General features: G+C 45.8%; 1 protein-coding gene across 1 annotated transcript in view; it reads right to left on the reverse strand.

Annotated features, from left to right (window-relative positions):
- The window catches only part of LOC144132404 (saccharopine dehydrogenase-like oxidoreductase), a 74,490-nt gene that overhangs the window by 11,961 nt on the left and 43,854 nt on the right, over positions 1–18,675 (reverse strand). Inside the window, exons 5-12 of the mRNA XM_077664794.1 lie at positions 16,674–16,723; positions 15,235–15,377; positions 14,184–14,301; positions 10,855–10,974; positions 8,286–8,342; positions 7,313–7,436; positions 3,949–4,030; positions 599–730 (exon numbers count right to left, since the gene is read on the reverse strand). Coding sequence (XP_077520920.1) covers positions 634–730; positions 3,949–4,030; positions 7,313–7,436; positions 8,286–8,342; positions 10,855–10,974; positions 14,184–14,301; positions 15,235–15,377; positions 16,674–16,723 — 791 coding nt within the window. The 3' untranslated portion in view covers positions 599–633. The remainder of the gene's footprint in view (positions 1–598; positions 731–3,948; positions 4,031–7,312; positions 7,437–8,285; positions 8,343–10,854; positions 10,975–14,183; positions 14,302–15,234; positions 15,378–16,673; positions 16,724–18,675) is intronic.

The raw sequence follows: 18,675 nt of genomic DNA on the forward strand, positions 1-18,675 counted from the left end.
TGGAAGTTTCCGTGTAATGAGTGACTGTTGGCTTTTGCTTTGTATCTCCCTGTCATATCTTGCAGCATATCTGTTTTGTTGTAAGCTGTACAGCGCACAAAATAAATGGCATAGCATCCAACCCCCAACCTGAAAATAGATTGGCTGGATATCTGGTGAACATCCTCTGAATGTCTAGGAATCGTTATGTGGGCATGATATGAGTATTATATGGACGTCCACTATGATCAAAATGAACATTGTGTGGACATTATATGGATGTAATATGAGCATTTGTGAACATCAATATGGCCATCTGATATCCTGTGGAGGATATTATATGAATATCCACTGGCTGGGACCATACTCACTATGTGGCTGACCATTGTTCAGATTCTTTTTGTCCACTGCCCACAACACCATCATCTGTGGATGTCAGCACTAAAATATATTTGATTTGGTTCGATCCCAAGACTTGCCTAGCAATGAGAAAATAAAGTCATGCCCAACACAAACCAAACTGGAAGCCTGCACCAATCAAGAGGTAGGAATTCTGCCTGCAGAGTGTGAAGATAGTGCACACAGCTGATGGGTGCAAGTATGCAAACATACACACTACCTGGTGCATACTGCCACGATACACATTCCTCAGCCTCAGTCTGAGACCACAGCCATCTGGAAGCCATGCTCCTGAACCCTCGCCAGGTAGGATGTCCCATCCAGGGCTGCACCGGGGCTCAGGACGCCACCTCTGGAACATCACGGCCACCACGTAAGTGCACCGGCCTGGTTTGCACTATAAATGTGTCTAGACCATTAGACCCATGTGTTGCCAGGTAAAAAGCATGAGGTGTGCCAAGCTTATGCAGCACATGTGTTCACAGAATGAATTCATTGAAAAATAATTTGTGCTAATTTGGGAGCTGTGTTTATTACATGAGGTACAGTACACAGTGGAAAATTAGTTTTATAAAATTTTAGTGATTAATTTAAGAGAAGTACTTGCTGTTGGGCTAGTTGGTTCATTATAAAGTTGAATGGTGCAAGGGAACGAACACAGGAAGGCACAGAGAGGCGCTCTTTCTGACTCTTCCTATGTTCGTTCCCTTGCACCATTCAACTTTATAATTTAGCAGGTGTGCAGGTTATGCAAGTGAATATCAGTGCAGCTGGTATGGTCACCTATATATACAATGATCCACCCAACTTCCAGTAGGCATAGTGTGAAAAGTGAAAAGAGAACATTTAGTACCGTTCCCTTTGAAACAGGCCTTAAAACATCCGGTAGAAGAAAATCTGAATTTGCTACCTGAATTGTCTGAACTGGAAGAAAACACACATTCGTACACAACTTGTCACGTAGAACAGCAGAAGATTCCACCAACTATTCGGCATAAAGGTTATTAGACACATAGCTAACTCTTAAGTTTTTAGAAACCACACATTGATCTGCAAAAATCTCCTGCATAGGTAATCCAAAAATATTTTTAGCTTTGTTTAGAGAATTGAAAATGTTATCTCGAATGCTTCTCTTTTCTGTGCGGACTTCCCTGTTGCTAGTTGCCTAAACGGGGTTAAATGCTTTGGAGAAGCCATTTCTCGAGTGGCTTTTACTTCATTATCATCACTGGTGAAGAAGGTGAAGTTACCGTATTTACTCAAATAACGATCGCACTTTTTTTCTAAAAAAAATTGATGCAAATTTACGGGTGCAATTAAGTGAAATTAATTTTCCACAAAAAACTTTTGAGCATCGAAAATGCAAACAAGTTGCAGGTCAGACTTCTTACAATAGCTATCACGATCATAACCAAAAATAGAAGTTGAGTAAGGCTTACCTTTGTAATAAATGCACACATTGCACAGGCATCACATGAACTACATATTGCCCTTTTTTTTTCTTATTCAAAAATTTATTCCGAGTCCAAATCCTCACTGTCGTTACTGCACAATTCGTTGTCGGAAATGGCAGTGTCATCGCTGGGGCATCTTCGTGGTCCCAAAGAAAGTCGTCTTCCGTTCCATCCAGAGCGTTGGATATGCCAGTTTTCTTATACCTCTTGGCCACTACCCGGTCGGGGATACCGCTCCATGCTTCGACAATCCACGAGCAAAGCCCTTCCACGGACACTCTTTGGATTTTCCCGTTTGGTGTCAAATCATGTTTTCCCACTGCCATCCACTCTGCGTAAAGCCTTCGAGCATTGTCCTTGAACGGTTTGTTCAGTGACACGTCGAGAGGCTGCAGCAACGACATTAGACCTCCCGGGATCACTGCAATGTCCATGCGTAGTTCCTTAAGCTTAGCACGTATGCTATCCACAAGATGGCCTCTGAAACTGTCCAAAACAAGAAGCAAGGGAAGCAGAAGCACCCCTGGTCTTCGTCCCTAAACCGTCTTTATCCAGTCAACCGTCAGTTCGGCAGTCATCCAGCCTTTAGTTTAAGCACGGTTATGGATGCCACAGTCTTCCATTTAAATATAACATATGGTGAAAGCTTCCGCCCGTCGGCCGTCACAGCAAGCATGACAGCGCATCGCTGCTTTTCTGCATCCGATGTCTTCATGAGGACACTCCGAGCGCCCTTCTCGTTGACCGTCATGTTTCGGGGCATGTCGAACGTTAGCAGAGTTTGGTCGGCGTTCCCTATTTGCGACAAGAGGTAGCCGCTCTTTTCACGGATCCTGGTGACAAAACGGTGAAAGTCTATTACCTTGCTTTCACATGCGGATGGGAGCCGCAGGCACAACGACGTTCGCCGCCTCAGGGAAAGTCCATTTTGTTGCACGAAGCGAGTAGTCCAACCGGAGCTAGCGCGGAAGTCCTTTGCGGCAATTCTCAGCTTTCTGGCAGCTGTGCGTGCCTGTGTTTGAATCATTTCTGATAACACTGCACAACCATCATTGCACAGATCCCTCACGTATTGAAGGACCGCCTTTTCAACGTGAGGAGACATGCCCGTTTTGGGTCTGCAGAAAGCCCAGAGAGTTTTGTTCGTAGCCATCAGCGTCTCACGCTGCTGTTTCCAATACCGTATTCGAATATCGTCGACGCAAAAATGTGTGGCGGCAGCACGATTGGAATGCTCCAGCGCATAATCAATAGCCTTGAGCTTGAACTTGCATACCACCCTATGGTGAAATGGCACCGACACACACACACACAATCACAAAGCACTCTGCAGTCTTTCAAAATGGCATGCACGAGCTTTCATGGAGCATGCAGGAAGGAAAGAAACTCCATTTCCATGCGAGTTTTTATAATATTTTTGTCAGAAATTATGGAAACACGTTTGCTGCGGGATGACTGCAGGTCAATCAACAGGCGGTTGCTGCTGTAGCAGTGCGGGATATCAAAACAAAAATGGCCGCTGACCGAGCAAGCCGAACAAGGGTGTCTAGCCGAACGTAGCGCGGAAAGTTCGGGGTACGATCATTATGTGGGGAGTAAAAAAAGAACAAAATTTTGAGGACAAAATTCAGGGGTGCGATCATTGTGCGAATAAATGCGGTATTGCTCTGGCTACGCCTGTCCATGTTGGTGGGAGGCTCGCGGCCAAAACAAGTGCTGTCATGCGCTCCAACACTCATGGAAGCAACTGAGGGAAACAATGAATAAGGAAGCAAAATGAAGATGAAATAATTTTGATGAGCCAGTGCAAACTAACATGAAAAGAGAACAGCAGTGATCCCATGACCCAACGTAAAAAAAGACGTGCTGGTTACATGTTCGTGAAACCAGCAAACCAAAAGTAACACTAACCACAATACACTAATCTATTTGTTCAAACTTGTTCTGGAAATGAGACTCCACTGCAGACTGGACAGACTATGCAAATTTAGTATTGCCAGTGATCAAGACCTTGGCCTAATTCTAATTCCAACAACTCGGGTGGACTGTGTGGTGGCATTCAGACAGAGGCAGACAAGTTACGCAACCTGGTCTCCAAAGCAGCAGCAGAACTCACTTGATGATCATCTTGTCTTTCTCCTTCAGCACCACCACGGCCACTTGCACCATGCACATGGCGGTTGTCACATATGCTGGATCTGCGCACAGAGCATACAATTAAATCTTGAATTACAGTTGAACCTGGATATATCAACCTTGAAGAGGATTGTGAAATAGTTTGAAATATCAGAAATTAAATATATAAAAAATGGCAACAGATAAGCTTGTCTCTAACCTAGAATCAAGAATGCACTGCGCTCATGCTAGTGACGTGCTTCTTGAAGCGACATGCCACTCGCTTGGCGTGCTAGGAGCATGCCGCTAGTTAGGTGTTGCTAGGCCTAACCAGCTTCACATCTGTGCCACAGCGGACAGTTCTTTGGAACTAATCACCGCCTATCACAGGGTGTTTAATCCTGTTACCAGTACACTATAAATAGCACATTTGCTCATTAGAGTTAAGGTCCAATTGATTCCACAGTGCCTTCGCTAGCCAAGAGAGTGAAGCATGCCGGGCGAAAGCCAGCCGCTAGGCTCTAGCTACGTAGTTAGGTTGGCTTTACTGCACGACAGAGATGCGCATGGAAAATGAGCACAAAGAGATTGAAGGCCACCCTCAAACACGCCCTATGTTTTCGCAGCACTAGTGTTGTCAGCAGATGCCAAAGCTGAGCAGATCCATCTCCACACACGAAAAGTTTCTGAGGAGAGTCTTTAGAAGAAGCGCCACTTGCAGGGGCACGGCATGCAGTTCGATATATAAAATGACCAGTAATATAGAGTTCGATGCACTGAGCGATATTTTACTTAGAATTTTCAGTGGGACAATTTGTGTGTTTGGTATAGCCAATAATTCGAATTATCCGGGTTCGATATAGTATTTACTCGCATAATTTGTGCACTTTTTTTTGTTTAAGTTAAAGATTGAGAAAGGGGGTGTGCAAATTATGGAAAATTTTCTGAACATGTCCTAAATAACGCTACAAAAGTCACAACTCGCAATATATACTGTATATTGCCGCCTATGTGTAGTTCCCATCTCGCAACCCTCACTGCAGGCCAAAAAAAAAAAGTTGACTCCAAATGTAAAATGCATACCCCATCCCACCCCTCTCCATGTTATGTATACCCACCGTCAAAAGTAAATGGAAGGCGATTAAGTCGAAAAAACTTGATTTGTCTGAATGCAAAGCATAGCGGTCAAGATTTATTGGTGCACTGTGTAGTTCACACATTCATAATTTGGCTGAATGTGTTTAATTATTCACAAATAAAATGAGGGAGACGAAATTAAATTTTTGCCTTCCATTTACTTTTGACAGCACCTGTACTCATGTAGTTCCCTGTGGGATGACATGATAGCATGTGCACAGCTCAAAGCAATAAACGCTCAACAATACAATCGCGAAGCCAGCAGTGGCGGGCAAAGGAGATAACGAGCAAAGAAATGGTGCCCACGCGTGCGGCCCTGCTGAATAGCTGCAAACCAAACAGCAAATGATTCATGTGCGCTAAACTGCTCGTCTAGTTAAAACACAACTGCCATTTCCGGAAATTTTGCCCACCTGCGGTTCTTTAATGTGCGCTGACATCGCACAGTACACGGGCCTTTAAAATTTTGCCTCCATCGAAATGTGAATGCCGTGGCCGGGATCGCACCCGGGTCAGCAGCTGAGCACCATAACCATTGAGTCAGCACAGCAGCACGACCTCTTGTCGATGTGACTCACACATCATCATGCCCCACACTGTAACTCATTCAAGGCAATCTCCTTTGCAAGAAAAACTACTCTGTCGACAGTGATTGCATGCTTCAGGCTGTCCCAGAAGTCCCCGTGATGCAGTATGATGTAACAGCTGGTCATCTTGGGTTCTCGTGTAAGCCAAAACCACGTCCATCAGTGCTTCTACTGGTTCAAACGGTTCCAAGCAACAAAGTGCCAGCTGTGAGCAATGTCAACACCGTAGCCTTTACACAGCCCTTATGGCAGGCTGTGTCATCTACTGTGTCATCTACTGAAAAGGTGGGCGTCGATGTGCTTCGCACACGTTCGAAGTCTTCGGGTGACTATCCCTAGATTATCGGTGTGTGGCCCATTTGGTAAGGCAACAGCCACTCTCATTTCCGGCAGAGCAACTGGTCTCATCTTTTCTGCTGAATTCCATCATTCTGCATCATGCCGCTCATCTCACTACTGTTGTAGAAGAACTACCATTATTACTCGCGTAATTTCCACCCGTGCATAATTTGCCCACTCCCTAACTTTTTACCCGAATTTTGGAGAAAAAAAAATTCAACTGGAATACTTTGGGCTCGCAAGGCAGACTTGAAAAGATTGGCACGGCCAAGTCGCCGCGTGTGGTTGCAAAAGGTGCGAGTGGCAAGAGCCAGAGTTGTGCACCATTTAAATGGCTCATCCATGCTGGCGGTTGCTTTCCAGGATGAACAGTTCACGCATGTCCAAATCCGAAACTATCGATCCGTTTGCTCTTCTGTGTGCCGCTATACTCAGAGACAGCTTTCTGTGGCTATGAAGTGGAAGCTAAAAAGGCGAGGTGCAAAGCATTCAAAGATGAGACAAGTGCGCTCTGTCCATGCGCTCATGAGGGAGAGCGATAGGCGTTTAAGCCGGTGGTGCGGGCTCTTAGCTTCCACTGCATAGCCACAGAATGCTGTCCTCGAGTACAGTCAGCAAGGTTGTATGCGAGGGCCCGTTATCTCCTTTACCTCCTACTGCTGGTTTCCCGATTGTATCATCGCCTGTTTATTGCTTTGAGCTGCACACGCGCCGTCATACCATCCTGTGGTAACCACATAGCATGAAGCGGGGAGAGAGACATGCTGAGAAAATTGTCTCGTGATTTGTGCACCCTCTTTTTGAAGCCCTAATTTTAAAAAAAAAGTGTGCAAATTACGCGGGTAAATGCGGTATTTCAAACCTGCTGTTTGGACTATTTCAATAATAGCCAGGATGGGTAGGACATCCGTTCACAAATGGACTCACAAGGCACACAAACCACACCCTTACAAAAACGTTGTGAATGCATATTGCATCAAAACACCAGAAGTGGCACAGCCCACAATGCTGCCAAGTGTCAGATCAATGGCTTTTTTCCTAGTCTACGTTCACATTAAGTTCAAGCTTTCTGGATATGGATCTCCCATTCTCACTTGATGATGCCACCTCCATCTCCCAGACTGCCTGCACCTGATGAGAGGCCTGCCTAATTAGGGAAAACTAAGAAGTCAAGAAGTAGCACTCTAAACTGTATGCCCCGCCTGATCTCTTCCATGCTGCGTGAGCTATAAGAGATGGTGGCTTAGCTTGAACATGGGCTAGAAGTTCAGCAGGCTTCGGATTACTGATGTCTCACAATACCTGGTCCATCCAGCCGGACGGTCATGGAGTGGTCCATCTCACCACCGTGGCGGTCGGTGGGCTCAGCCAGCTTCTCCTTCCAGCCGCGGCCGCGCATGGTCATGGTGAATGAGCAACCTAGCGCCTGCAGCCAGCAAACATATGCTCAGGGAAGCAAACAACTTGAGCAAATGATGACTTATGCATAATAGTCGAATTCATATCGACACGAACCAGCACGAGAAACAGGGCAGGCGAAAAGATGACTAGCAGAGCTCGTCATAATTTTTTTCAGAAATGCATAATGTTAAGCACACATCCTGCCGCGTTGCGTGCAACCCTTCTGTGTGCATATGGAGATGGCTGCACAAGGACAGGCATCTTTTTTATGTTCACATGGGCATGTGCTGAATGTGTGCTACTTGACAACCTTCGCAATTTTCTGTCTCGTCAAAGAGAATGTGCTTCTGCGCTAAAATTTCCAAACATTATGAAAGTAAAAGGCAATGCGTCACATAACTATCAGATTTCCCAAACGCCTCTGAAGATACTTCCAAGGAGTCAACACTCCAGAGAAAGACACTATGGTGAAAATACCAGAGGCATCGCATATCTGTGGTTTCTGTTAGTCTATGTTCAACTGTGTAATCTACCAACTAAGCTGAGCTAGTCTAGGATGAGAGATGCTATTAGTGTGTGAATGGAGCGTGTGGCACACGCACTCCTGTTTTCTTGTGTCATTGCATGCAAAAAACAACAATTTTATTTTGCGTTGCTTTCCACTGAAAATTCTCCCAGTGAGCAGCACACAGCACGGAAGACACTCAAGGCCATATTCTCGGGGGTCATGCAGTTCATTAGCTAACAACTCTGCTAGTGACCACTCCAATGAAATTCCGAACATTGCACACTCTTATAATATCCGACTTGTATGCAGAAAACAACAGCTCAGCTCTGGCAGAGAAAAGCAAGGCTGGGCCAAATTTGTGCACACCTGCTCCCTCGTGGGTCCACCTCGTTTCACCATGCCTGCCGAGAAGAAGCCTGGGAACTGCGAGCAACAAGATTAAACCATGAGATCAGCCAGAAGGACACAAAACACAGGATTCTAGATTAACTGGTGTTCAAGTATGCAAATTAACCATTTAAGACGCTTTGTGCACAATTCTATACAAAGCAAACTCAGATTTTTTTCAAGAGCGTACTGCAAGGGGCAGCATTTTTTTTTTTTCACGTGAATTTAGTGGATCTCATGTCACAAATAAAATATTTTTTATGCCATACAGCGAACGCCATAAATAATATTTTGTGAAATAGTCAGCAGGGTGGCACGACGTGTACCATTTTTACGCAGAAAGATTTTGTCACCCGTAACAAGATAATTTTTTTCCACAAGTTCAAGCATAATGTGCATCTACAAAACAAAAATTGGGTCCACGATCCTTGGGGTGTTTACTTGACAGGTCCTGGCATTTTGATGCAGCTGTTCTCATCAATTATGACACTTTGTACAAAGTTTTTCATATTCCTGTAAAAAATTGACTACTGGTATGTATTTTGTGCTGAAAAGCTAATAAATTATCTTTCTTGAGGCCTGTATATACTATTTAGGTGGAAAAATAACCTGTTTTTGATGGAAACAAAAATGGCACCTGCAAGGGTTAATCTGGAGGTTGTTAAAGTTTCCAGGAAGGATAGGCCCACATTTTTGCCTCAGCACACCCTAGGCTGATGTGTTGCTGCGCACAAATGTTGGCAATAATAATTTAATTCATAGTAATGGAGTGTAAAAATGTGAATAATTTTCCCCTTTTCTCATAGAACTGCATTAATTACTAGCATAACTGCAGAAGCTGCCTTTTTCAATATCCCTATCACAAGAAACAAAAAGGTCTAAGTGTGAGCAGCCAGACATGCAGGAGGCCTGCTGAAACATAAATTCATGCTAAATCTAACCCTAGAGGCAAAACATGGTAAACTTTCACTGGCTTTCAAGGCTGAAAGCTGGGCAAGTTGGTGTTTAGATAGAGAAGACATGGCACTAGCGTTAAGCCACAGGGACGAAGGGAGAGTTCTGAAGTCTGTTCTTGATTTACTGAATGGATGTGTGTGCCCGATTTGTCAGCACCCTTATTGTCATACGCTAACAATCCTTTTCTGAGTAAATCTTCCTATTTTTCAAGATTTCTGCAGTAAAGACACCATTAGTGATGGAATCACGGAAGTTTAATGCTTTAATCAGACATTTTCTATGTCTGGGCACCACAGGGCTGATACAGTTCATTTGCACGAGCTGTCGAGGGATAGTGCAATCATGTTCCTGGAGAATTGAATGGCAAACATTGCTACTGGCAGCTATGTGCCACCGTTTGGCCACACACTCACTGCAGGCATGGGTATTTATGCCTGCGAATGACTGCAGTGGTTAGCACATAACTGACAGTGCTATTTAAGCACAGACAAAACTGAATGGGACATATCTTATTCTTATTCACAGCAATATCAATATACATATATATATATATATATATATATATATATATATATATATATATATATATATATATATATATATATATATATATATATATATATACATGTTCAGACAATAGTACTTTGGCCAAGCCCAAAACCAAACAGTCAGTTCAGAACTTAGCACCAGCACAGCTTACGTCCAGAAAAAGTTGGTTTGGTGAAGGATACACCTACCACTACACGAGGATGTACAAGGAAGGAAAGAACAACACGTTTCTTTCTTGTTACTAATGTGTGTTGCTATGTGCTGACAGGACCAGTTGGGTGCTAACAACATATAACATAAATGCCACAATAAGCATGGAACAAAAAAAAAGAAGGCCATAGAGCAATGCTCAGTTTACTATTGCCTGGTGTGTGTGTGCATATGCGTGTGCAAGGGGGTGGTAGGTTAAGGCTACTGCAGTCGTATGTCCTATAGTCCGATACAAGTCCAGAAAAAAAAGTGGCTTTTACGACCCCTCCTGGCCAAAGTCATGAGCCAATTTTCATGAACCTGCCAGTGTGTCAATGCAGGGAGTGGCAGATTAAAGGGGACACTGGCCTCCCTGCCTTGTCACACCACTCCCTGCATTTCCAAGCTCGCGTTCATGAGACATGGCCGGCACCACTGGCTGGAAGGAGGTCCTTTGACGGGGAAAAGCCACATTTTTCTTGACTAGTATTAGACTATAGAGGGTATGTGTTCATTGATCAGACACTACAGCGGAACTGTGGAAAATAGTTATTGCCATGCAAATGTCTCACATGAAACAGTGCAGAATTACAGAAGGTTTTTGTTTCAAGAAACAAAGGTATGTGGATGTATGACATTGGTCAACAAAGGTGTGACATTGAACGGACGAAGCAGCCCTGTCCCTTCCACCCAGACAGCATTTCGGAATACTGTGAATACGTGAATAACAAGCTATTCATGTGCACTGGTCTCTTAGGCATGCCTGGCCTTCTGCCATGCAAGGCACTTTTTTGCCACCCCCAGCACACAGGTTGATCAAGAAATGTGGCAAGACTCATAGAGCAGTACTCACCCGTTCGAGAAGCCAGCGGCCAAAGCCGCACATGCTCAGCAGGCCAAACATGGCCGCCACAAAGATGAGCCCCAGACCAGAGAAGAAGCCGGGCACCCGCAGATACGTCTGCACTTGCACCTGCACCAGCAGCCACAAGAGGACCACCCGATGAGCGCTGAGCCGATTCCATCAGTCAGTCCTTTCCATGCCCCCACACTGTTCCCTGAGGCACTGCTTTTATGTTTCGGACTGCTCTAAGCTTTGTTTTTCCACACAAAGTTGAAACATGAAGCACTTGAGACCTCTGAAGAAAGAGAGAGAGAGAACTTTATTGCCAGGAAGAAGATGGTGATATTCTTGGGACACTTCAGCCACTCCAGGTGGCCGGCAGTTTAAGTCTGTCGGCGACATCCTGCACTTTTGCCGTGGCCCAGGACTCAACGTCTGCATCCGGGCTGGCGAGAACAGCTTCCCATTTTTCAAGGGAGATGGATCCTCCGTGCAGTTCCAGATTATGTCGTCTAAGGTGGCAGGCTCGCCGCGCAGCTGACAATACGGATTTACCAAATCGGGAAAGATACTGAAATACATCCACGGGTTTGCTGTGACCGCGTTTGCAGCCACCTCCACATGGTGGCATGTTCGCGGCTGAGCGAAACGAAACGTTTGGAGGAGGCAGGCTCGCTCTAAGCTCCCTGTAATAGTTGGTTATGGCCTGGTATGTAATTAGCGCCTCACCCCTGGGGACATCTGGGTCTGAGGCCCCCTCACCTGCTCGGCTGACAAAACCTCGAGCATACTGGTGAGCGGCCTCGTTCTCTGGAACACCCACGTAGGCCGGGACCCACACCAGATCCACTTCCTTCCTATCTTTTGGCACCGTAAGAATAATTTTGTATGCAGTGGCGGAGATACGTCCCTTCGCGAAGTTGCAAAGGGTCATTTTGGAATCGCTGAGAATTGTGCTGGTGCCTTCCTGAACGATCCCTAGTGCTATTGCAGCCTCTTCCACTCGGTCTGTGACAACCGTATCCGCTACCCTGTGGGAGACACCCACCGCGCTCACAGCGAAACCATTTTTGCCTGCAATGTGATAACGTGCCGCATCAACATACACGGCACTATCGTCCCCTCGATACTGTTTGCTTAATGTCTTCACCCTGGCCCCGCTCCGGCTTTCGTGATGGTCCGCTTGCATGTTCTTGGGGATTGGTTCGACCCGAATGCGTTCGCGCATCTCTGTAGGTGTAATCACCTGGCCTGAAGGGTCCTCACCATGTATGCCTAAGCTTCGCAGAATGTAGAGCCCCGTATCTGTCTGCCTGAGCCACTGCTCTTGCGATGTTAGCTGTGCCTCAGTGTGTTGTGGACCCCAAGAGACAGAAGTCTCACGGCGGACGTGTTTCTGGGGAGGCCGAGAGCCGCCTTGTGTGCCTGCCTTATCAGGCAGTTCAGCTTTTCACTCTCTGCTCTCTTGAGATCCATGTAAGGGGTGGCATACACGTCATGCCCTGTTGAGTCACCACGCTCTTAATGAGCTGTATGGTCTGCTGGACTGAGGTCGTCAACCTGTCCAGTGTTACTTAGTTGCATCTGTTAGTTTGTACAAGCACCCGTATCTGTCTACTTCCAGAATTTCGTTGCCTTGGATTTTCAGCTGCATCCTATACGGCTTAGTTTTGCAGGCCCATCCGTTATCACGGATGACCAGCAGTTCCGACTTTTGTGAGGAGCATTGCAGTCCTGCCCAATGGGTGTGGGCGTCTACTACATCCCCCGCCTCTTGTAGGGTAATCTTGATCTGCCCGTCCGATCCGTGATTCATCCAAATCGTGATGTCATCGGCATATAGGGTATGTCTAATACCCTATATGGAAAGAAACTGTTGACCCATCTGCACTGGAAACATGCAACACGAAAGGAATTTTGTGCATTCATGCATATTGCTCAGCAACACTCAGGCTCTCAGCAGCTGCTCCCTTGAGAAAAGGTGCAGGTGGCCACTCATAATGACCAGCCACCCTCACAGGTCCAATGCTGGACCTCTTTGTCCTCAAGATAGATTATCGGCTATCTAATGACTAAGAAACTAAAATCTCTATTTCAACACTTGTGCTAGTCAAATCGGATGCTGAGAACAGTTGGCTGGTCCTCAGCCACAGCAGAGATAACCACGCAAGGGCTTCTCTTGCGTGGCACAGGGGGGTGCCAAAGTTGTTTCATTCAAATTAGCAGGTGCGCATTGCTGCTGTGCATGAGTGAAATGCCCAGCTAGGGCTTAGTCTCAGTTTCAAAAGCTGCAAGAACATCTTATTGTTCAAAATGCTGCTATGGGAGAGTGACCCTTGCCAAGAAAAAGAAGATAGGCTTGCTTTAGACATGCGACTCGACATCTTGGCACAGTGATAAAGGAGCTTCACATGACCTTAAATGCCACACCAGACTGATGCCAGGGCCAACACTTCTAGCAATAGACCCTTTTCTGCCCTCAGTTAAAATAAACTTGTGCTCTCTAAGGTAAGATCATAAATGGCCAAAGTGCACCACACAAATTTGTAAATGTTCATGAATTCCTCAGTCTATAGATTCAGAATTCATGTAGGCTCATGTCATCTTAATGCTTCTGTCATAACAGTACCTTATTCCTCATACCTACAGTTCTCATATATCTGCTCAGACAATGTTGTTTCCAGAGGTTTCACCAAATACATCCGTCAGATAACCAACTCATTTGCTAAAAAGGACACTGAGATGCTGCCACCATTGGTACTGTTACTAAACAACACTAAATATAGTAATTCTAACAAAAGAAGGCTCAAATACCACTGCTATCTATAAGTATCCAGAAACAGAATACTGCTTGAATAGCTTTTAGGCCAATAACTCACTACCGTCAGTGTTTTAGTTCCTGTTCCTGTGTTCAGCACATCTAGTATTGAATCGCTTGAGCACTGAAACAAAACCTCGACAGCAAATTGCTCTAACATCTACTCTTATCAGTGTACTTCTCATCTTTGTAGCAAGATCCACGTCAAGATAGTGGAATGCACATCATATGAACATCATTTTCAATGTGACCCCTGCACAGAAGTGCTCACTCATGACCAATCTGCACTCGTTGGAAACTGTCAATTCGGGTGTCAACTAGAATAGAGACAGAGATGCAATAAAAGAAAAGCCGAACAATAAAATGGATGAAATTATGCTCAAAATAAACTGTTCAAACTCTCTGCAGAATTTCAGCAGACACAAGGATGCAACGTGCTAAAGTAGGTGGCTGCAGTGCCACCCACACGCTCATGCTACACGGCCATTCTTTGGGTGCAGAGTGAGAGGCAGCGACTGACCGGCTTAGTGTCACACAGCTGGTGCCGGAACATCTCACTGTGGAGCAACACGGACCGGTCACTGCCCAGGAACGGCAGGCACCAGCCCTGGGCCACGTCGCTCCAGAACAGGGCGTTCCTGAAATACACCGATTCTCCCTTTACCACTCCTACGAACCAAGGTGTCCCTGCACACTTCAGAGTAACTGAGTGACCACTGGAAAATACCACAATGCTCACAAAAGTCCTGCTATGCCAAGCTATATGGCTCCTGCTTTCAACTGTTCCTGGCTCCGTGTTGTGGCAACAAAAGCTCACTGCAATGATTGCGTGTGGCACACATGTGGCAAGAAAACTGTGTGGGTCAGCAGCGAAGGCACTGCTGATGCATACGGTGGCGCTGCTTGATGTCACAACTAGACTGCCTGTATGTGCACAATGTGCATCACTTGAAAGTACTGCTTGCAGAATTCACCCCTCCTGACTTGGTTGACCATAGCTAGTGCAATGTATCTGAAATTCTCATGTTTTCCAGCCAATCCAGGTATGCCAGCATTTTGGGTGAAAGCCCAACACTTATCTCCCTAACATCACTCTAGTCAAAAGCATCACTCTAGTCATGCCATGCCGCCATTGGCAAAACCGCTGGGGCTTGCACTGTTTGGCATTGTCCACGCTCTAGAGGGACAGTCCGTTCTCATGTGGCCAACTCCTGAGCTAGGATTCGCCTGTTTGCAATTGCCAGTGCTTTTCCTGTAAATGGGCGCCAGCTAACTCTTATCGTCCATTCAAGCGGAACTTAAAGTGGCCTGTTACAAAATTCTACCAAAGCATTTGAATCCCCCCAAAAGTTTCACTAGGCCTGACTCAACTCCTGGCCTTTTCTGAGCAAGGCCTGCTCTTGAAGCCTGACTGTTGCAACATGTATTAACAACTTCTCAGTGTTTGTCAGCAGACAACTAAAAACACTGAACCAAGGCTATGATACAAACTGTTGTTTTCACTCAAGTCTTTAGTACAGGCTTTCATGGCACACGTAAACATCAGGATGCAGAATGAAGGTCGCGCATACCTGCGGGCCAGTCGTGTGTGGCGCGGTGGCAGTGGCTTGGTGAAAAACTTCTCACGGGCCTGTCGCCGCAACTCCACCAGCTCAGAGGCGTGTGCCAGACCATAGATGGCACTCTGCCACGTGCCATAGTTGATCTTCATGCCCTGCACACATGCACACACCATTGGTCAGAGCCCGCGACAGAATCCAAGAAAAAGGCAGAGGTGAGTATCAGGCACCCCACTTGCGTAGCTATACTCAAACTGCAGTTAGTGATGGTGCTGGTATTAAGCAAAAAATCCTAAAACAAACCACTGCTCAGAAGCGGTTAACCAAATGCTGATGAAAATTCAATATAAAGGCAGTGGCAATGCCATCCATCAAGAAAGAAAAAAATATGCATCCATGAGACATCATGAAAAAATACACAGCTGACTAATAAGAGCAAGAATACCAGAAAAAAAAAGATAATCATAAATCATAAACCACCCTCCGGATGGTTCTGGTGCTAACCACCTTGTGGTTACAGCCCTCCACTCTCCTACCCTCCTCCTTCCATGGTAACCACCCTCTTAGTGGTTACTATAGCAACCACCCTCTAGGTATGCGAACTGCTACTACTACCACATTGATGCAAAACCCAGGAATGGGCACTTAACAGCTGTTGCTGTCAAAAAATTGAAAAATTGGTTTTGAGGAAAGGAAATGCCGCAGTAACTGTCTCACATGTCTCAGTGGACACCCAAACCAGGCTGTGAGGGAAGGGATGAAGGAGGGACTCAGAGAAAAAAGGAAGTAAGAGATGCCCTTCTCTTTGGAGGACTTTTCAACCACCTGGGTATCTTTATTAAACCTGCACTGACATTGCACAGCACAGGGGCACCTTTTGCATTTCGCCTACATCAAAACGTGGCCGCCATGGTCGACTTCAAACCTGGGATGCTGTCAAACATAACATTTTGCTGACCATCCACAGGGGACCTGTCTGACTATTTGTCCCTAGTCAATTAAGTTTCAGTGTGTGTCCGTCTACTTTCGGAATCCTATATCTTTCGGAATCCTTTATCTTTGGTTCATAGTGCCTTCCTCTTTACTAATTATGGCTAACTACCACGTACACATGCACACACACAGACACGCACCCCAGGAACTCCAGTGTGGCACAGAATCCAGTATGAGAACCCCTGCCCTAGAGACTGAGTGCAGACCTTTGTGAAGGCAGCAGAACAACATGGACACAATGACCATTCACACAGCAGAATACCATTGTGCTACAAGTGTTCTGAAAATAAACCACATCAATGCAAAAACTGCAACTATGAAGAAATTAAAACATCCTACATACTGGGGGCATTTAATGACAGCGCTACATCTGAAAACCTGGGAAGCGGCAGGCATGGTTTAAGCTAGGCCACCTAGCTTCCCCAAGAGCCCCAGCCCAAAAAGCATACACTTCTCACCTGTGGACCTTGCCTCATGAACACAAACGACTCCACCTGGTCCAAGTCACCTGCAAAGCAGCATCGAAAAGAATTAGACCCTGCACCGGCAACTACACCAAGAGTGCACAGGAAAACCTCGGGACTACTCCCACATGTCAACACTCAAGCATCATGATAGTTAAGAGACTACAGAATATGAAGCGTGATGCTCGTACTCCCTTGTTCAGACACTCGCTCTAAAGAACTAGAGTTAAACCTACAAGATTATTGTAAACATTTCTTGCACCATTTGCACACAGGACTTCATTTTATTTATTTTTGTGAAATTTAAGTGGGACAGCCCATAAATCTGCATACCTATGTGCCGTAAAAAAATGAGGTGAATAGCTAGGCAGATGAAAAGCCAGCAACAGCTTCACCCCTTTAGACACTACACTGTACTAGGCAACAACCTATGTCAGAATGTAGAGCCAAGAAGTACTCGTAGACACAATGGCCAAATTGGAGACCTGTTAATGAAGGGAGCCCCTGGCCACACCCCGACTCCTCTTTTGAGGGCTGCAATCAATGTAGGAAATAACACCCTGTGTGAGAGGGAAGTGCCATAAGTGATATCCTCTCCTCTAAGTATTCAGGTCACTGTCCATGAAAAAAAAAAAAATTGGCAGTGGCTTGGCTCGGCTATGCCAGGATATACAACCATTGTCTGTAAAGTTCCGAGACTGAGTCTATCAAAAAAAAATGTGTTTAACATTGAAATCATTTGTGCAGCACCCCTTCGAAACAGTCTCCCTTGCAGTCTATACACAGCTTCCAACGCTTCTTGAGGTCTTGGAAACAGTTGGAAAACAATTCTTTTGCCAGGCCTGTCAGCTCCTTTGTCGTGGCGTCTTTAATGGCCTCCACACTCCCCATCCAGTGACCTTTTAGGGCTCACTTCACACGCGGAAACAGGAAAAAATCCCATGGGGAGAGGTCAGGCAAGTATGGCGGATGGGGAAGTACAGTAATGCTGAGCTTGGCAAGAAATTTTGTCACGCTGAAAGTAGTGTGCGGCCTTGCGTTATCGTGGAGAAGGCTCGATTGTCCAGATGCCCATAAGTCAGGGCGACGGCGTCGCAGCGCATCACGCATGTGTTGGAGCACGCGGATATAAAACTCCTGATTCACCGTCTGCCCTTGTGGGACGGACTCGCGGTGTATGACACCTCTGGAATCGGAAAAAAATTTCAGCATCGTCTGTTTTGGTCTTCTGTCGCCGCACCTTTCTCTATGCCGGAGAGCTTGTGGACCGCCATTTGGCGCTCTGCCTCTTTGTTTCGGGATCGTATTGAAAATACCATGTTTCGTCTTCAGCAATGATGCTGTCAACGAATGCAGCATCCTTCTCTGCCTTGGAGAGCAAATCAGTGCTCACTAATGCCCGCTTGTCCTTCTGGTCCTGTGTGAGGGAGTGTAGCACAAGTCTGGCATTCAGCTTTCGTTTCCCCAAGTTCTCAAGCAAAATTTGGTGGCATGTTGTCTTACTAACGCCGAGAGCATCTGATAGCATGCGGACTGTAATGGTGCGGTCTTGCTGTACGATTTCCCTGATCCGAGCAACGTTGTTTTCATTCCGTGAAGTTGAAGGGCACCCCTGCCTTGTATCGTCCTCCACCGACGTTTTCCCCCGAAACGAACCTCTTGTGCCACTCGAAAACTCGCGCCCTCGATAATGTGTCATTGCTGTAAGCATCACGAAGGAGCTCGTACGTCTCAGTGGCTGTCTTGCCAAGCTTCACACAGAATTTTATGTTTACACGCTGTTCGAGGTGGCTGGACGTCCATCTCTCCACATTCACTCACAGTAGAATGCGCAGATGACTAGTGACAACGTATTTTTTTACATGTAGTGTCATCTAGCGGCTGCCAAAGCTACTAGCATAAAGAGCTCAGGTTAGCCCGAAAAGATGGTGCTACACATACGCACTAACATTTGTTTTGGAGAATCATTTCTAGAGAAGAAAATAAATCAGTCTCT

Source organism: Amblyomma americanum, chromosome 5, assembly GCF_052857255.1.
Source record: "Amblyomma americanum isolate KBUSLIRL-KWMA chromosome 5, ASM5285725v1, whole genome shotgun sequence".
NCBI lineage: Eukaryota > Metazoa > Arthropoda > Arachnida > Ixodida > Ixodidae > Amblyomma > Amblyomma americanum.